Below are 21335 nucleotides of genomic sequence, written 5' to 3' on the forward strand. Positions count from 1 at the left end.
TTTTAAGCATTTCCTTGAATGTAATAATGCATTAGAATAGACTGATATTACCCACCCTTTAATAATGAAATGCCAGCCACCTGTTGGGGAGAGTTGCGAAAAAAAGTCGACTTTGTTTTGAAAATGATTCAATAAGAGGGTAAGACTACAAAGAGGTTGGGGGGGGCCCTCTTTAGAAAACCGCACCGTCGTCATCTTGTCTCCCCGACTCTCGTCCCTGCAACAAAAGGCGCTCTCTTCTTAAAGCGCCACGGTGTTTTTCAAAACAGTGGCCACGTCAAAGTGAATGCAAACACAACGCCGCCTAAACCCCCCTACACCACCACCACCCGCTCCACCTCCCCGCCCGCCCGCCCGCCCGCCCCCCTTTCCACCCCAAATTCAGCACAAACATTATTTTCAAACAGCCCCTTTTAGAGACAGAGAGGTGAGAAATCCTTTCAGCCCCGATGTTAATTCACGTCCACGGCGGAGGAGCGGGTCGCACCTCGCGCAGCACACACGAGAAAAACGGTTTGCGGAAGACAAACAGGGCGCAGGTGTGTGTGCGTGTGTGTGTGTGTGCGTGTGTGCGCGTGTGCGTGTGTGCGTGTGTGCGCGTGTGTGTGCGCGTGTGTGCTTTAACGCATCGCGGCTTGCCAGAAATAAGCCCAGTCAGGTTGGAGTGGAGCGGCAGGGGGGGGGGCAAACAACAAGAGGGGGCCGAAGGAAGAGAAGTGTACGTAGCTGGCATTGGGGAGCCAGTGGAGGTATTGGTTTGGGGGGTGGGCGGGAGGGAGGACGCTGGCGAGGTTTGCTGGATGGTTAATCTTTCGCCGTGTTTACCAACCCAGAGCCCTACACCACCCCCCCATCCAAAGTCGAAAAAGCCGCAAACGAACGTCACCACCACCAGTCGGATAATAATACTTTGCGCAATAAATAAAATCGATACGATAAGCGGGGCCCATAAAATAACAACCAACTCTGTCCTAGTGACATTAACGACAATCCGTGGCAAAGGAACTGCGTGCTCAACGTGATGGCAAACAAACTAAAACCCGTAAAACAACGCCCCACCTCCATCCCCCCCTCCACCCCCCACCCTTTAGTTTCCAAACTTCATTATGGCCGCTAATGAAGCGGGGCAACGTGAGCGCAGGGCGGTGGGGGGTTCCCACACGGAGACGTCTCACCGACCCCCGCGTGCTCACACAAACGCGTCACCAGAAGTCCGCGCGTTCCTGTGAAAACTTCCACACCCCCGCATCTCGATCAGCCTCTCTCTCTCTCAAACGATGGCCTCATCCCCACCAGCGTCTCAATCCCCCCCCCCCCCACCTCCTGAGGGAGAATGCACCACCTGTGCCCCCTACTGTGCCAACTTGCTGTGCTTTAGTCACCCGGCACTCCGCTCATTGTTGTGAGCGTCGCTCCTCTGCCCTCCGTTGTTGTTGGAGGGCGACCGCCTCCAAAACTGCTCAGTAGCGTCCATCACGAGCCTCCTCCAACGCCGCGCGAAATGACACGCGGACGCGGACCAGGAAGAAAAAAACGCATCGGACACCAATGCGGCACAACTGAGAAAACGTACACGTTGTACTAAGTACGAGCCAGCCACGTGCGTGCTTGCACACGCTTGCGATTCTCCTCTAAGAAAACTCCAGTCGTAGTGGTAAGACAGTCCCTGGGTCCGCCTTGTTGTACTCACCAATCCTTTATATTTATATGGAAATTAAGCTGCTGCACACTGCATGCACCTGATTTGGGGGTGGGGAGGGGCTGGGGCTCGCGAGGGCCAGAGTTGAGAAACAGTAGCGTGACACGAATGCTGCTGCTACCGTTTTTCATCATGACAAGTCGCTCTCGTGAGAGCAGGGGCTGTTTTGGTTGACTCTTAATGTACACTGACAGCCATTAAGTAACCACGTGATGGCCCTACAGCAATTAACTGGAGCAATAGTTAACTCTTACGAAGGAATGTCAAATGTTACCGTGAACAAAAACATGTGTATACGATTACACAGTACGTTTATGACCACGCATCTGATCGTGATCGTGCCAGACCTCATAAGGCCACCAAGTGGTAAGGTGGTCCCGGAGGTGGCAGCAGTACAGCAGTGGATATGATCCATCTGTTACGGAGGTTTGAGTGTCACACCCTCGCGTGCACAATGAGTTTTCTCCGGTTACCCGGGTGTCCTCCCACACAAAGCCCAACACTCACGAAATTCTATTTGCAAACTGACCAGCGTGGCGAAGTACGCTCAAATAACAACAACACGTGACGTGTGCGGGCACGAGAAAGGGGCAGCACGCGTACGTACGGCGTTCGCTATAATTATTACTATTTATAATTTTTATATTATCACCATCCGACAACGCGAGATTATTACGCCGCCGCAGGATCGTGGGTGAAAACGCCGGCCCGGATGAGGCCTTCATCCAGCAGTGGAATGACCCAGGGCTGCTGCTGCTGATGATCACATGACCACGGTGACAGGCATCTCTCGCCTCGTCCGACTCGTGATGTAAAACAAGTTTGGTATTTTTTCCCCGTGCAATCTCTCAACGTGGCCGTTACATTCCAGCAGAAGCGTGCACGTGGCTTCGTGCGGCAGCTATCGCGCAACAATTCGAGACGCTCAATAATTGACGCAAAACATTAGCCGATGAGGATGACGACGACGATTATTACTGCCACCGCTTCTTAACGTAACGCAACACAGGGGAAAGCGTCCATTCATTTTTAGCGATGGATGGGACTGCTGAGGGGGGGCGGGGGGCCTTCGCGTGGCTCCAATCAGCGGGATGTTGTCAAACGCTCTCGAACGCGCCGGAGGAGGAGGGGAGGCAGGGGTCGGGGAAGGGGAGTGGGGGAGAAGTCACGGCTGGATTAAGCACCTTCACACGCCGCCTCTTACATTAAAACAGCGTGAGCCTCCGCCGCGAATAGAAATGTGGAAATTGAAAAAAAAACCTCCCGCACACACACTTCTTGTATCTGGTGTACTTATCTACAGTTCCCGTTTCATTTGCACCGAGCGAGCGCCACCGCCACCACCGTCACGGCGGCTTAACAGCTCCCCCCCCCCCCCGCAGGCAACAACACAACGGTGCTTCAGGCCCGGGGGCACCTCGAGTCGTGAAAAACAGCGGGGAAGGGTAAAAGAGGGGAGGAGATAAGTGACTTGAACTTGCAGGAAAACACTAATCCATACAAATGAATGCCTCCTCGGCTAAGAAGTGGGGGGGTTGTGGTGGGGGGTTGTGGTGGGGGAGTGTGGGGGGGAGAGGGCTTTCCTTTCCGGTGTGGGGCGGCTCAGGAATTTCACGTCTCCGCGTCTCGAAGGCGCCGCCGCTGCTGCCGCCGCCACCACTACTGCTACCGACGGACGGACGACGCGCGCACGCAGACAGCTGGCTACGTCGCGTTTTACGACGCGCGGGCCCCCCGAGGCAGACGATAACCTTGCGATCATTGTGTCTGCAGCAGCAGGGTGGTGGGGAGAAACCCGAGCGGCGGCAACACCGGCGTATTATAGCAGGGCTGCCTCTTGCCACCCGAGTATCCAAACCGAGGGCTTGGCTCTCCGATGTCTGACGGGAGGGATCAGGCACATTCTGGCCAATTTGGTCGTAGGCACTTGCACCAGATGAGGGGGTCGGCAGCCTGTGCCTCCGAAGCTGCGTGCGGCTCTTTAAGGAACTGCAGTGCAGCTCTTGAAATTCGAAAAAATAAAATGTATTTTCTTGGTATTTTGGTTGCCGACTCCTGACCATGCAAGCCCCAGTTGACAACGCAAGTCCCAGTTTACCATGGAAGTCCCAGTTTACCATGGACAAAGGTCGGCAACCTACGGCTCCGGATCCGCATGCGGCTCTGTAAGGACCGCTTCGTGACAGTTATTTATCAAGGACCACCACCCTCTCGAATTCACGTTGCATTCAGCCTCTTGAAATTTTGAGACCTTTTTTTTACCGAATTCGAACAAAAATGTCTCGTCTCGTTGTCTTGGTCACCGACCACTTGCGCTCAACCAAGTCAAAAAAAGCTGCCTCCGCACGTCTCCGTGCTGAAACTGGCGTGGGGCTGCACTTGCTTTTCTGCATCGTTGGGACACGGAGCTGCGATTCGATCGGCCGTAGCTAACATCTGCCATGGTCAACCAACTGCTGGATGGAGGCATCCACAAGTCACCAACTGCGAATTAATAAGCTGCCAAGCACCTGCACACGGGCTCCATTTCGTCGGCGTGCATCCGCTCGCTAATATTCTGAAGACAATTTAAATAAAGTTAATTGCCAAACCTCTTATCTACACTTCTAAGTGTCGAATAAGTAATTTCTTATGCGTTTTAACTAACTGTGGTACATTACCAAAGTCCACATGTGTTAAGTGTCCCATTTTCTACAATGAACATCCTGTTCCTGAGAATATCTGGTCCACATGTCCCATGTGTGTGTGTATATAGATGTGTTCTCGTACCATACAGACTCATTGTACCGTAGGAGAAGGCAGTATTTGCAATTTAGAAAAAGTACCAAATGGAGGAAGCTTAACTGGTTCAAAGTTCACGGAAGAGGAGAAAAACGAGAATAAAATTCTGACCCCAAGATGCTTCTGGGCAAGAGTGCGGCGCTAATTAACTTCATTTTTTGCTGTAACTTGCTTAGCTTCCTAATGCTCAGTTTGTGTATTGTTTGTCGTTGTAACTTTCAGACTCACCGCAAATGGACATCTGTGGAAAAAGAGCTCCGTAGGCTCATCGGATTCTTCCAGTCTAAACAAAGATTCTGATTCTGGTGCAGGCATGACTGCGAAATCGCCCGCGTAATCATTATGTTTAAGCTGCCAAGCAATCGGGCCGTTACCCGACGTGACGGCACAATGGCCCCGACACCACCGCGGGATTCCGGGCTTGCTCTGCAAAAGTGCGGTGGGGAACCTAACCCATAGGGTTTCGCAACCAAATGTAATGATTCATAAAAAAATTGTGGGCGAGGCCACGGTAGCAAGATGTTAACTACCTCGCCTGGCATGCAGGAGGTCTTCGGTTTGATTCCAACCCTGACGCCTGCTGTATATTTGGAGTCTGCGTGTTCGCGCTCTCCCCGTGGTCGCGTGCATTTTTCTCCGGGTCCTCCGGTTTTTCCCTCCACATCTCGCCACCCATGGCCCCCAGCGGTCACGTCACCACGGCGCTAGCACTGGGCCAGGCGGCGCGAACGCACGGACGCTCACTCAAACTCACCCTTGTGCCGGGTGCAGCGCGATGGCGCGCGGCTGGTCCAGGTCCTGCCACACGAGCACCTTGCGGTGCGAGCCATCCAGCTCGGCCACCTCCACGCGGTTCGTCTCCGAGTCGGTCCAGTAGAGCTTGCGCCCCAGCCAGTCGCACGCCAGCCCATCTGGAGACACCAGCCCCGTCGCCACGATCGTCACTTGCGGCCACGCGCCGGCCCCCGCCGACGGCGGCGCGCCCGCCGCTCCCCCCCATGCCGTCCCGTTGACGATGGACGCTCGCTTGATGGCCTCCTCGCCCAGGTCCGTCCAGTAGACAGCGGACTCTCCAAACAGGAAGTCCACGGCGACGGCGTCTTCCAGGCCACCCACCACCACCACCGTGGAGTTGGCGACGCTGGCACCGACACCGCCGCCGCCGCCGCCACCGCCGGCGCCAATCGCGGGGGGACCCGCAGCGCCGTCTGGGCGTGTGGTCGCCACAAGTCGAACGTCACGGCGGTTCGCGAAGAGGAGCAGCGGTGGTGGCGGTGCTGTGGAGCCTGGCGAAAGGGGGGGGGGGGGGGGGGAGTGGAAAACAGAGCTGGGTTTAAAAAATGGAGTTACGGTATCACGATGAAATGACTAACGGCCGTAGAAAGAGTGAACGTAAAGTCACAAGTGGCGAGTTATGTACTCGCAATCACAAACTGACAAGAGTAAATGGAGCAAAGGCTGAAAATAGCGTGCACAGAAATAATGACCGCTGCAGAACTTGCGCGAGCTGCCACTTATGGGGGCAGTTTTTACGTATATATTATTTTACACAACACTCGGTGTTTATTTCATTCATTCTGTTCGGCCTGATAGGGCAAGGTCCACAAATCAGCCAAACTTCCTAAATCAACCTACTAATACATATAGGGTGTCATTTTAAAAGCGATTATCTATAGTTTACGTGCCATGCCCAAATTTAAAAAAATATAAAGCCACTAAATCTTTCTATTTCCTCTGCTCGCACGGCATTTGAAAGGGAATGGGACAAGTTTTACGCCAACCAAAACACACAAATTATATTTTGAAAAGAGCCCAAAGTGTACATCGAAAAATCCTCCCCCGACCGCCCCAAAATGAACAGCAAGAGACTCACACGTAATCCGAACGTCGCAATCTCACCATTTCACAACTGGACAAAATGCACAACCAAAGCGAATAATACCACGCCAATAAATAGCATCGGGTAACTTGTTTGACCAGCCTGGCTCTGCTGCTGATGAGACCCAAAAGGTTGAAACTGGTCAAGAATTTACTCGCTCAAGTGCTGCTGTAGGAAACATCGGTCTGTATTTATATTCTAAGACACAAAGAGGAGTTCTGCTTATATACCCTTTTGAATAACCATGTGACTTAGGTACACATTTTTTATATATATTTTTTTCCCCCTTCAATCGAGTTAATTTCGTCATGTTTTGATTTTCCAAGTATTTGTCCGTTTCTCCCCATTAGCACGATTGGCTACGTACGGTGCGAAAGAAGTTCAACATACACGCAACTATTCGTATTCCAATTTAAAAACTGGTCGTTAGGAAACAAATTCTCTCATTTAATTCTCATCAGGCCCCGTTGTGAATCTCCAACTCTCATTACCCGCTTATTACCACTCTCTGACCTCTCCATCCAGGTGCTGTGAAGAAGGCCCACTGCCGAGCATCGTCACCGATTATCGACTTTTCCTTTGAAGGCCACACCACACAACGTTACTGACGAACGAAAGTGTCGTTGAGTTGTTTTTTTTTTGCGACCAATATTATCCATTATAAAGGGTTTTTTTGGGTTAGATCGCGTAAATATAAATGTGTTGTTAAACCCGCCACCACCCGACACAGCCAATTAGTAAGGTTTGTCACGTAAACAAAACGTGCCAATTCGTTACTAGATCAGCACACCGGTGCTTTGGAGAATAAACCCACAACACGTTCCGCTGGCGATTACAACAACAACCAGCTTCATCAGGCGATAGCCAGATTTGTGAAGTTGGCCTTCCGTTGTTGCTCAAGGTTTATTACGACTTTTTTTTCATAGGAAAGATCAGTTTTGTAAGCAGCATGCAGGGGTGGGGTGTGGTATGAGGTGGGGGTAGGGTGGTGAGTTTGGAGGAGCGGGGTGGGGGGCCTGCAAATAAACGCCATTGTTTACGTTGGGGCAAGCGATGTCAATCAGCTGCTGCTTTCCGCAAGTGCCTCCTCTCTCTCTCTCCTCCGGCCACCACCGCCACCACTGCCGCCACCGCCGCCACCGTGGGGCTCACAAAGCAGCACTCTGTTTGCCGGCCCCGTTTGCTTGGCGAAGTTAAGCGTGAAATTTCCTCGCCCTGCCAAACTTCCAATGCTAAAACTAAACATCTGGAGGTACAAAGGCCCGCATGAGAAGACGCCGCCGAGGAAAATAAAGAAAATATAAGACCCTTTTCTTTCTGCGGGGGATTTAGGTCCCAAGTACACGCTCGCTCAATTCCACTCTTTTTTTTACACTGCCGACTTTTCCGAAAACCTCCGCCGACGGGGCTTCAAAAAGACGCGGCCTTATAAGGCAGGCCGAGAGAGCTGCTGCTAAATTACTTTGTGGCTAATTTGTTTTTACAGCCGACTAAGCATCTATAAACACCCGACGAATATTTTTTTTGTCGAAGCTGCCCGAGCCATCGCACTGTCATTACTTAATAAACGCACTTCGCTTTACGTAACCCCATCTCGCCGTCTGTGCTCAGCCGTGTGTGTGCGTGTGTACCAAAAACACGGCCGGACCTTTTACCCGGAAACTCCTCGCGTATTTGGAAAAAGAAGTTAAGCTGAAACCCCTTGGTCATTCTGCTTCTAGTCCACGGGCCAAAGCATCATTTGGGAAGCACGGCAGATCGCAGTGATTACTAAAACAATACCAGTTTGTGTATGTGCTCAAACAAACTAAAGTATATTCTGCGGTAAAATACTTGGTGAATTATGCAGTCACTTTATTTAATAAGTGGTAATTTGAAGTTGATGATACAAACTCGACTGGTGCCATCTCAGGTGGAACAAACAAGTCAGAATATTACTGGTAGGAACCTCCTGGTTACACCATCCCACAGGGGATTATTGTGTCCGTCTGTCCTGCATTCAAAAATGGGAGGGGTGGGGCTGGGTGGAGAGGGGAGGGTGGGGAGGAGCTGGGTGGGGAGGGGAGGGTGGGGAGGGGCTGGGTGGGGAGGGGCTGGTCACCCCGTGGTGCCCTTATAAAATTCAACGTTTAACCTACTCACGCCGGCTTGTGCCCGCCCTCACAGTCGGCCATATTTGCGGAATACACCACGCCCCTGTTGACCCTGGCCATTGACCGAGCAACCCAACGTTCCTACCAGCTCCCTCCGCAGGAATGTGTTTTTTACACTGGAGGCAGAATACAATGACCTATTAAGCTCTTTTTCACAGATGTCCAGTCAGGGTGGGAAGGAACGTTACAACAATCAATACAAAAACATATAGGAAAGATAAGAACATTTAAAATGTTATCACCTAAGGCCCACTGAGCTATATAGCTTCTTTTTTTAGGAGCGACCTGGCCACAAATGATAGCTCTACATAGTGGCTTATCATCGCGTGGACATTTATAGCTGCCAAATACTCTAAATGTACTGGTCCCACCGACTTATCCAGATAAGCGCATTATTCTGCCGAGGTGTAATAAAAAGGCAAGGAGCAATCAGCACGAATATACACCAGCAAACAAAGACAAAGATCCCCCGTATAGCCTTACCAGATGCTGTCAGCGAGCATCTATGAAGGCCTGCACAGCACACAAAGGGGTGGGTAGCCAACACCACGCCCGGCTGCCTTCGTCTCCCCAGTGACATCGTTTACACATCGCAACAGGTACTCATTTGAGGCTGAGTGGACCTAGGGGGAGGCCCAGAATCGGTTCAGATATTCGTCACTGGTCTTGACAGTGAGCGGGAATTGAACTCTGAGGGTTACCGGGTTCATAGCGCAGCGCGCAAATAGCTTCGCCACCGCTTCCCATGTACGCCAGCGCACACGCAACTACTCCGACTACTCCGCTTTACTTTCTTCCCCTTCCCTACGCGCGCGCACACAGTCTGCACATTCTCGCCTTTCCCATCAAATTCCTCCTAACAGCCGGGGAAGAGATCTCAGGATAACGGAGTCATAAATCAGGTGCTGGGGGTGCAGCCCGAGCCATCTCATCTCGCGGAGCCATCTGCCTGCCAGTCCCACGCAATTTGGCCGGCCCCCACTGGCCAGTTAGGGCACTGGTTTTACGGTGGTGGTGGTGGTGGCGGAGGAGGAGGAGACACGTCTGCCTGGACATGTGTGTGCGAGCCTCTCCTTCAGCCGCCATAAAGTTTTACAGGCCTTTGAAGGGAAAGTGACAAATCATTTGTTGTGATCACCTGATGGTATCTGCATCGTCTCGAGAGAAACAAAGCGGTGTTTTTACTGGGGGGTTTTCGTTTTTTTATATATACCCTTGCCGACCACATGCACTCTAAGAGAGATGTAAATATGTTTGAGATCATTTATCTTGTTCATTATCAGCTCTGATCAATCCACTGAGGGAAGGATGGCCTCCTGGAGCCATCACCATCTCTCACGGTCTGCGACGCAAGGATAAGGGCTCCGGGACGTCAACGAGCTCATCTCGCCGCTCCATCTCCTCCGCGGGAGACGTCCTCCCAGGAGTTTGCTCTCCCTTGGCTGCCACTTTGTCGTAAGCCTTGACCACCAGGACCGTCATCCCTTCGAGTGACGAGTCCTATAAGCCACTTCACAGTGAATATTCCGTCTTCGGCGCGTACGATCCACGATCCTCACGTTGCCTTTTTTTCCGTCGGTCAACGTAACGACGCACGTTATCAGAAACGTGCGAACAATGACGAAGAGGACGACTGAACACAAAAGCTTAAAAGCGTGCGAAGGAGCGTGGAGAGATGCAGGCCCGGGATTACAATAGCAAGTTGGAAAAGTTACACTGTACTTTGTCTCAAGATTTGTTTAGGTGGGGCCAGCATTCGGATGTTTCGCCAACTCCTTTATTTATTTATTTAAATACAACAGCCCTCCGTACAATAAAGGCGTGAAAAGCCCGGCTGCGACAACCAACACCGACGGGGGAGTCAAATATTTTTCTTTCCAAAAAGAGAACACGAAATATTGGGGCGAGAATTAAGGCTCTCGCGTTACAGGCACAGCTGTGCCGAGCGTTTCACAACCCACGCCCTTGTGAGCACCCCCCCCCCACACACACACAGCTCGTGTGCTTAATGGGCACTTGATTTTTCCGATGCCACACCTGTGTCATCCCGCAGATAAACACTCGTCTCTCGTGTACCCTGTGTATGCGTACCCCCCCCCCACCCCGATTCGGCCTCGTGTTTTAACAGCAAATTCTGTTAGCGAGCGCCTCTTAAGGTTGGCATGGCACTGAAGAGGGTTATGTGGCCATCGCCACAGATGGCTCAAGGTGTCTCCCAACAGAGGATGAATAAAGCGCACCCTACCAAGTGCTCATCTAACCCTTTCCCATTCCGATGACGTACGTGTACTTCATCAGTTTTTTTTCAGTTTCCGTTCCGATTATGTACGGAATCGGAAGTAAAAGGCCGTGCGGGAGGGCGCGCGGCACGGTCTGGCGTCAGCGATCATCGAGTGCGGTCGTGTCGCTACGGTTCTCTGCGGCGAGTACAGCACAATGGCTTGAAAAACAGGAACTATACGCCTCACTAAATAAAATTGACGCCGAACCGTTTGCGCGTTCCGGGATTCAGCGGTGAACGGGAGACCCACCCTGCAAATTTGCAGACGCCTCGAAATGGTTTAAGACAGGCCCAGGATTGCCACCGATGTTAGCCGTGGCCAGGAATCGAATGCAGGCAACTGGAATCGCTTGGATCACAGAGCAATGCGCAAAAACCAGTGTAGAGACACACATCTCAACATAATGAGATCGTACCGTCCGGGGGTGTTGATTTTGCTGTATTGGTTCAAGGTGCGTTGACGGTGTATGGGTTAAGAGCGAGCAGGACATTGCCTGTGTGTGAAGAATGTGTTGGCGTTGTGGTACGGGCTAAGAGTGCGTTTGGTGTTGGGGTATGGGATCAGAATGTGCTGTGCTATGTTCTCAGTGTGTGTTGGCGTTGGGATATAAGCTACGAATCGTCAAAGTTAAGACGTAGGGTTTTTCAAATGCTAGCGAAGATGATGCCGATTCACGACCGATTTTTGTGTTCGGCCGCGTAATCTTCTGACCAAATACGCGCCGGGGGAACCCTTCACCAACGCGACAATGAAGAGCAAATTACATCGTCACGCAGCGCAAAGCGTTTTAACGCGCCGATTATTATCGTTTCAGCTCGCCGGCAAGTTGAAGAGAGATTCTAAACCCAAATTTTGGCAACAGATGGGACGCGTTGGGCATTTGATGCGAGCGCTTAAGTGTTGGGGGTCTCGGATCGGAGTGCGTGCGCACTTGTTGGTATGGGTGGTGAGCGATTGCTGCATACGGCATGAGTCGCGTTGATGTTGTAGTACCGGGATCAAGGTACGTGGGTGTTTTGGGTATGGGGAATCAGAGTACGTTGATGTTGGACTGCGAGTGGTGAATGTGTGTACGAGTGTTGGGAACGGGATGAGACACGATGTATTGAGGTATAGGATTAGATATAGGATTACGGTATGCAGCTGGTGGTGTGCGTCGCGAGCGTAGATTGAGCGTACATTTCGCGGTATGAGTTCGAAACCAGTTTAAATAAGCAATACTACAATCACATTGCGACCATTAAAAACTGAAGGCTCAAACACCACTATGTTGATGCAGCAATGTTTTTTTTAGCACCCCCAACCCCCCCACCAACACCGAGAGAGAGCTTCAAAGTGCAGGTAGTGTGCTGCGGTGAGTGTGGCAGACAAAAGGCCAACGTGTGCGTACGTGTGTGTGTGCGCGCGCGTGCGTGGTGCGGACCACATGGTGAGAGAGAAAGCAGCTGTGGTTGGTCGGCACCTTACAAAACCACCGCCGCCACCACCCACCGTTCACGGCACCACGCACAAAGACAAAGGTCCCCCGTATAGTCTTAACAGTGCTGTTGGCGAGCAACTATGAAGGTCAGCACGGCGCACGAGGGGACGGGTGGCTAGCATCATGCCTGGCCACCTTTGTCTCCCTTGTGGCGATGTTTACACACCACACTAGGTACTGATTTTAGGGCGAATTAACCTAGGGGAGGCCCAGAACCAGTCTAGATATAATCGTCGGTGGTGTTGGCCACAAGCGGGAATCGAACTCTGGTCGGTGGGTTCGTAACGCAGCGCGCTAACCATTGCGCGACCGGTCACCGCACACAAACAAGACAAAGATCCCCCGTATAGCCTTAATAGACTGTGGGAGCAAGTGCTGCTAGCGAGCACCTATGAAGGCCGGCACGGCACACGAGGGGGTGAGTGGCCAACACCACCCGGGTCGTCAGGTTAATAGCGCAGCGCGCTAACCGCTACACTACCACTCACCGCACACACACACACACGTTCACCACCACCGCCGCCGCGTTACGTAAGCCGGCGAACGGGGCCCGAGATAACCGGGGGAGCGAGAAACAAGGGCGTCCAGAAAAGATCGCCGATTGCTCCCGCGCACGAGCGAGCGTGGAACAGCCACAACAAACGAGCGCAGCTCTCCGATGCGTTTTCGGGTTGTGCATCGCATGTTGTTCGGTACCATGTCCGACGTTTCGCACCGCGTGCTGGCAGCTTCTTCGGAGACGAATGTGGATGGCCATGATGACGTGCGTTTGTTTGGCCGCCTCGCATTTGCCGAAGGATAGCGGTCTGTCAATGTAATAGTGCCCGCCGCATCCGCTCTGTTTAGATTCACAGTGTTTTCAATGCGATGAGCTGCAGATTGTGGTTTACAAGTATAATTTAGTTAATCTTTCTGCCCTCTGCACTATCAATCACCATCAGAAAACCAACATCGCCACCACAATCGCCACCATCAGGACCATAATCACCATCGCCATAAACCACCAACACAACCATCACCAAGACCCGTATCAACACCACTAGAATCACCACTACTGTTTAAGGCACTGCATTGTAAAGACGGGGCGGGGGGGCAGACAGGGGTGTTGCAGTGGGTAGCACATTGCACTATGAAACCGGTGGGCTGAGTTTGATTCCCAGTCAGGGCTAACGTTTGTGACCAGTGATCCGAACCGGTCTATCCGAACCGGTCCTACCCACCCCCCCAACACCTCCCACCACCTTCACCAACCCACATTGACACGCGTGGTGAAGTATCGTCAAACAACCCCACGGCCGACGTGGCATGGGTGGGCGCCATAGTGGCAAGATGTTAACTACCTTGCCTAGCATACAGGAGGTTGTGGGTTCAATCCCGAGCCTGAAGCCTGCTGTATATTTGCACTTTGCATGTCTCTCTCTCCCCAGTTCTTCCCTCCACATTTTGGATCAACGTGCGTTTAGAGTATTTGGCTGCTATACATTTCCATATGATGATAAGCCACTTCGTTGAGCTATGATTTGTTGGCCAGGTCGCTTCTAAAAAAGAGCTATAGCTCAGTGGGCCTTACCTGGTAAAATATAAAATAGTTCAGTTTAAACAGATGTTTACAAAGCAATAGGTTGATAACCGGCTGTAAATCATGTTAAATTATTATCATTCTTGGGTCTTTAGGTAAAGTCACGTAGATAGGTTCTCCTGAAGATGACCGCTTGTGTTGCGATCGAAACATCGTAGTTTTTGTAATTTTCTTCGAACCCATCTACGTGACTTTACCAAAAGACCCAAGAATATGAATTCCTGCAGTCACGAAAGCTTCAAGTCAACATATAAAATTATTATTTCAAAGGAGAGATCTGCAACCATAAGTTAGCGGACATCTCACAAGCACCACCGCTGGCTAACAGCTCGAATTTATTTTTTTGGGGTTATTTATAGAGCATTGTTAATGAGGAAGGTGGCAAGCTTTTATTGGTTTGGCTCCAGGCTTAGGTGTAATGGCCACGGGAGTTAAGTTGTTTCTGCGGTTCATTGTGACGTGGGCGTCGAGGATTGCCTCTAAATACTGCGATAAAACGAAGGTGGGGGGGGGGGGGGTTAACAACCATGAGAAACGCCAGGTGGCAATTTTTTTTAAAGGAACATTTTGAATGATGGTGGTGAAAATGCCAAGAAGAACGATTCAATGTTAAAGAGACACCGAGAAGCACCGATCCATTCAGCTGCTGACACATTTTTTAAAATGTTTTTTTGGTCTTTCTTTTGTACACCCGATGTAGATGCAGAGCTACAACTGACAATTTCACAATTTGGGTGGTCAAGCTCAGATAACCGCGTCAGGAGCAGCGGGGTAGTGCATCGTCGCCGTGATGCGTCGAGGATTGCCTCTAAATACTGCGATAAAACGAAGGTGGGGGGGGGGTTAACAACCATGAGAAACGCCAGGCGGCAATTTTTTTTAAAGGAACATTTTGAATGATGGTGGTGAAAATGCCAAGAAGAACGATTCAATGTTAAAGAGACACCGAGAAGCACCGATCCATTCAGCTGCTGACACATTTTTTAAAATGTTTTTTTGGTCTTTCTTTTGTACGCCCGATGTAGATGCAGAGCTACAACTGACAATTTCACAATTTGGGTGGTCAAGCTCAGATAACCGCGTCAGGAGCAGCGGGGTAGTGCATCGTCGCCGTGATGTCTCCTTCGAATTTGTGGATCGAGGCATTGCGTCGTTATACGTTGTACGGTCTGAAAGCTAGATGACGATGAGGAATTCTTAATTGTAAGACTCGCCATGTATGCGACTCTTGGGAATGGAGTGAATTTTAAGGCTAGCCATTTTCGGTTCATGCAAACCGATCTGATGCATGTTAAACTTTCGGGGGGTGGGGAAGGACAATAGGGTAAGAATGAATTTGCATTTGTCCCAATTTCTCTGAAACTTACACCAGCCACGCTGCTCCGACTGGATTGCAACTTTGTTCGGGACGTTACATGACGCCCGACCCTAACCTTTGACTATGTCCCCCACTGTAAACTCATTCCTACGCGAGTAAACATGCTGGCGAGTATACAAGACTCCACTCGCCGCGTGGCATAAGCGTACCACGCTGGTCCAATTCAAGTTGAAGGGGATGGCTAAGGACCAGTTGAGATGACGCCCCCCTGCCCTCCGGTGATGGACACTGCCATCATCGGGAAGTGTTAACCGTATAATAATCTCAAAAACATGAGCCATGCGAACAGCACAAGTTTCACAAGCAACTTCTGGAGCGATGATGTTGGTTAGTTTACAATTCACGAGAGCCGCCACAGTGGCGAGATGTTAAATTATTTGGGTTGTATGGAGGTCATGGTTTCGATCCTGACTGACACCTGCTGTATATTTGGAGTTTGCATGTCTCTCTCCCAGTGGTCGCGTCGATTTTCCTCCGGGTCCTCCGCTTTTTTCCCTCCACATTTATAATCATGCGCTTAAGAGTGTTTGGCTGCTATAAATTAAAACGTGATAAGCCACTTCATGAAGCTATCATTTCAGGCCAGGTCACTTCTGAAAAAAATAACTAGATAACTTAGTGGGCCTTACCGGGTGAAATAACAACAGCTCATAGTTTAGTTCGCAAGTAACTCGCACGAATCCCGACCAATCCTCACCAACAACACGCGTGAGCGTACAACTCGATTCCGGCGAGTGAATCGCCACAGTGGTTGAGCGTGGGCCTCTGCTGCACGCTGGCACTGACGAGAGCGCGTCGGGACTCCCCACCACGGCTCCACTCGACAAGGGCCCGCGCAGCAAGAATGATCGCTATTCACAGCGCCGTGACGTCGGGGGGGGAAGGCGAACATCTGCTGCGGCTGACCGCCACTCGCCCAGATAAGGCTACTGCGGCGAAGATGGAAGGAAGCGGTGGGCCGATTTCTCTCCAACTCCTTCCCTTCCCGCCCACCCGCCTACCCTCCCTCCCCCTCTCTCCATGTGCGTCTCATTTATTATATTCTCCATGAATATAAACACAGCGCAAGTGGGGCTGAAATTACGGAAACAATCAGGGGTCCTGCGGTGTGGGGGGTCTTAGGCAGGGATTACCGGGGAGGGAGGGAGGGACGGGGTGGTTGGTGTTGGAGGCGTTATGAGGCCAGTGAGCAATGGTTTCCCAAAACAATCACAAAGCGCACATTCACCCGCCTGCGTGCGCGCTCTCGCACGCACAAGTACATGCGTGAGCTGACGGGCCGACGATACAACGGTGATTTACGTGGTGCCCGAACACAATACGCAACGCCATGGCAGCCCAGGTCGGCCGTCCCAACCCAAGTCAGCATGGCCAAAGGAGGGGACCCCGAGCCAGGCCCGAGCAGCCCCTGGGTGGGTGCTGCTGCTGTTGTTTTTGGGTGGCCAAGGGGGTAATGAGAGAGGGTACAGATGGGAGGGTAAGGGGCCCTTAAGCTGCTACAACAACACGGCCGCGATGGCGACCCCGACGCTGACGCCTGTATATCTGAAGTGCGTATATCTCTCTCCCCGTGGATTTTTCTCCGGGTCCTCCGGTTTTTCCCTCCACATTTAGAAACATGCGTTCAGAGTATTTGGCTGCTAGAAATTTCCACGCGATAAGCCACTTCGTTGAGCTATCATTTGTGGCCAGGTCGCTTCTGAAAAAGAAGTGAATAGCTCAGTGGGCTTTACTTGGTATAATAAAGAATTGTCTCGTTTACGTTTTAATTTCCGATAGCCAAACGCTCTCTTGCGTTTTACCACAGCTCCTCGTTGGTGCAAGACGCCAAAGCCGGCCACTGTCTTTGGTTATTCGCACACAGGGCAGACGAAAGCGACTGGGTGCGGGGGGAGAAGGAGAGGCCAGGGTTAGGGGTTCAGCTGGGTCTCTTAATTATTCACTGGGCAGATGGACGAATGGGGGTGGGGTGGAGGGGGGTGGAATTGGCTTTCCGAGACACAAGTGGAAACTTTTAGTCGGGAATGCCCATCACACACGGCAGACAAAAATAGTATTTCTTCAGAAATAAATTGACGAAGGGGCTGTTAAAACTAGGCAATCATATTACCAACATTAAGTGATATACTCCAGCAACAATTATAACGTACACATGACAAGAGAAGCGGCAAGATGGAGTGTAAAACAACATAAAATGCCATCACAGTAATGACAACAAACCACAAAACAATATGTAATCACCACACTGCTGCTAGGTATTGCAGTGCAATCGTTAACAATAAACAACGCAGATGAGACACAAACAACAACAAAAGTAAGCGGACAAATATGACACCGACTGCACACCTCTGAACAACAGAAACTGCTCACAATGCGGCGACACTTAGACGCTATATATATACCCACATTGTAAATTGTTGCACACCTCAATACAGTTCTGCAACAACAATAGTGATACTATAAAGGTGTGGCTTGAGACAACAACACCCACCCACGAATCATCGGACACGTTCTCCATGGCATGCGATATATCAGGGGTTCGTTAACCATACTTCACCACGCCGATCAATGCGTGTTGGTGACGATGGGAAGCACATATGTGGCAGCATTGATAATTATCAGAGAATAATAGAGCATAGAAGTAGAGTACAACAACAAAAAATGTTGGCACCACTCTAAAACGTTAGTATGTATGTTGAACTTCTTTCGCGCCATACCTTGCAAACCGTAATAGACAATACAAACAATCATTAAGTCATAAATATTACAGATACCAGTAACAAGAAAAAAACAGATTAAGAGACGAACAAATTCCACAACCAATATCAAACACGCAAATAGGGCACTTGCTACACACGACCCATACACAGACACACAAACACACAATAGACACAGACTATACACAGATAGATACCCACACATACAAACACGCAACAGGTACACACACACAAATAGGGCACTTGTACCACACAACCCACTCACACAGACACACACACAAACACACAATAGACACACAGCCACACGGATACAGACAATACACAGATAGACACTCACACACGCAGACACACAATAGGTACACACACTCACAAATAGGGCACTTGCAACACACAACCCATACTTCACAGACACACATACACAATAAACACACAGGCACGGACACACGCACACAGACAATACACAGATAGACAACACTCACACACACATACACAGACACACAAATAGGGCACTTGCAACACACAACCCATACTTCACAGACACACATACACAATAAACACACAGGCACGAACACACGCACACAGACAATACACAGATAGACAACACTCACACACACATACACAGACACACAAATAGGGCACTTGCAACACACAACCCATAACTAAACCAAACGGCAAATGTCAAACGTGCATTCTTCAAATGACAAGACACTGCCAGACAGAAGGAGAAACACGTGGACTGGGGAACATGGGCAGCAGGTTAATGACATCACGTTCAGTGACACGTCGCTTCAAGTTGATGGTGGTGACCGATGTCCGAGTTGAACAGAGAGAGCGATTACAGTCTGCTCGTGTGGCTGGTAGCTACATCAACTATCAAACGAATTATATTTACCAGGTTTAAGGCCCACAAATCTATGCAGCTCTTATTCAGAAGCGACCTGATAGCTCTATTTAGTGGTTCATCGCGTGGAAAAGTCGAGCGGCCGAATACTCTGAACGCGTTTTGTTGATTATAAATGGGGAGGGGAAAACCGGGAGGACTAAAATCTACGCGACCACGGGGAGAGAGACACGCAAACTCCGAACATACAGCAGGCATCGTCAGGGTCGGGGATCGAATCCACGACCTCCTGTGTACCAGGCGAGGTAGTCAACATCTCGCCACGGTGGTGCACTGATGGATTGTTTTGCAACGTGAGAGATGGCTACAACTTCAGGAGGGAGGCCTTATGAGGCCACTTGGAGCACGTTTAAATCTATATTGCAAACTCATTTCTTCACAACTGCTTGGTTGTGTTGGTTCGTCGTCTTTTCCCCGCACCTCTGATTAGCACGGTTATCAACGTACGGCACCAAAGAAGTTCAACAAGCATACATCTAGCAGTGGACAGGTCATAACTTATGATGATGATGAAGTAACTAACATCCACTAGCAAATATCAAACAAAGTCACAAACCTCCAAAACAAATCTGAGACCTCAACACAAAAAACACTTAACGGTAACACTAAGACAAAAAAAAACACTCAAGAGTTATCACCAAAACAAAATGAACCAGTTATAATAGAGAGCCGTACACGGTGGGTGCTGTGTGTACAAGCTAGAAGATACCCACCACGTTGTTGTATGGATCACGAATCTTGGTCAACCCGGGTTCGACTCCCGGCCACGGCTAACAGCAAGTGACCATCTGAAGTGGTCCTGGGACTCTCATCGTCCCCTTCAACAACAACTTGCCAGCCCGCGTGTTGAAGTTACTACGACTTGTGCACTAACGTGTGGGGCATCTGACAAAGGGTCGTCTCTCTCTATCTGTGTGTGTGTACATTACGCTGGGATGGATCGTTTATGAACGCGTAAAAATGATCATTAACGCGAGCAACAAAACCACTTTTGGATACTGTCGGAGAAGAGTCGAAGACTAAAAGTACTGCCTACGATCTCACTAAGAGGACATCAATCACGGTAAATAAGATTACTAATTTACACACGAACAAATACGAACACTTTTAAAAGACAAACATTTACGGTCGAGTATTCGCCACAAGAAACAGAAGAGACGTCACCTCTACACAACCAGCACACAACCACCACCAACCATTGGCACAACAATAGACACACACGGGATATTTACACACACAACCAACACTCCCACAACAATGTCAAACACGACACGTCGAGATAACATCAGACGGTGAAAATAACAACACTAAAACAACGATAATTGAACGAGAAACGGCGAAGAGAGACGTAATTAAAGACATTACCAACACTGCGTCCCAGAGCCAACACCGACATCCAATGCCAATCGATAACACTACCAAAACCCACACAACTAAAACCAACCACTCACCACCACAACAACAACAATATAAGAAGATAATCCCAAACAATCCACGGCTGAAACACAATTTCAGAAGCGCGCGCGGCGACCTCGCGGGGCCTACGATCCGAAGCCTCGGTCTTGCCTGATAGCCCTGCCGCCTGGTGCGGCCCTAAGGTGGGGTGGGGTGATGGGTGGTGGGGGTGGGGGGCCCTACCTCCCGCCAGCTCGGCGAACGGAGTCGCTGCCACCAACAGCAGCAGCAGCAGTCGCAGAAGCGGCCACATCGTGGGCTCCGATCAGCACGCAGCCCGCGCCGCCGCGATCAGCATTCCCCTTCGGATCGAGGAAAGGAAAATTTGGTAGCGACACACAAAAAACAGCCACTAATTTCTTCTTATTCGTCGTCGTCGAAGGAGGAGGAGGGGGGGGGTACAAAAAATGTATCGGACACGGAGCGAAGTTGAACCCAGCGCGACCCGCGCTACTTTCACACCCCCCGCGGTACTTCTTTTGCCGTTGCCGTATGAGCCGCGGCACAGCCCTTCCTCGGCCGCGTTACTTTAGAGGTGGAGGGATTCGCGTGGAGATGAGTGAGTGAGGGGAGGGGGGCGCGGCGGGGCGGGGCGGGGCGGGGCGGAGCGCGGGGGGTGGTGGGGGGGGGTGAAGGTAGTTCCGGCTCTGGGGGTTTGGGGGCGGGACCCCAGGTGGGAAGGGGGGGAGGGGCATCGTTGGAGGTGGCCACGCGCCCGGTCACGTGGGTGCCGTTTTTATTTAAATATATAAACACCGGCTGGGTTGCAGGCACGTCAACGTCAGACGGGCAGCAACAAACGGCACCATCGTTTCTTGCGTTGAGCTTTGGGGGGTAAAGAGACGACGTCGTTTCCATGGTGGAGCAGTGCGAGCGAAGGAAGAAGCAGAGAGAGAGAAGCGTTGCTGCCTTTGGGGCCGTCCATAAATGACGTCACGCGGTTTTGGACGATTTTTGACTCCCCCCCCCCTCGTCACACGGGGTCACAAAATGTCAGACCCCCCCTCAAATGTAACGTCACAAAGCTTTGC

The 21335-nt window shown here is 50.8% G+C and overlaps 1 protein-coding gene across 1 annotated transcript in view; it reads right to left on the bottom strand.

The window, feature by feature from the left end:
- Positions 1 to 20836, bottom strand: part of LOC133350174 (low-density lipoprotein receptor-related protein 6-like) — a 68635-nt gene extending 47799 nt beyond the window's left edge. The window contains exons 1-2 of the mRNA XM_061564234.1: positions 20488 to 20836; positions 5235 to 5766 (exon numbers count right to left, since the gene is read on the bottom strand). Of these exons, the coding sequence (XP_061420218.1) occupies positions 5235 to 5766; positions 20488 to 20557 (602 nt within the window). The 5' untranslated portion in view covers positions 20558 to 20836. The remainder of the gene's footprint in view (positions 1 to 5234; positions 5767 to 20487) is intronic.
- Positions 20837 to 21335: the final 499 nt, after the last annotated feature.

Source organism: Lethenteron reissneri, chromosome 33 (assembly GCF_015708825.2).
Source record: "Lethenteron reissneri isolate LAM-NWPU_2019-01 chromosome 33, ASM1570882v1, whole genome shotgun sequence".
NCBI classification, from domain to species: Eukaryota; Metazoa; Chordata; class Hyperoartia; order Petromyzontiformes; family Petromyzontidae; genus Lethenteron; species Lethenteron reissneri.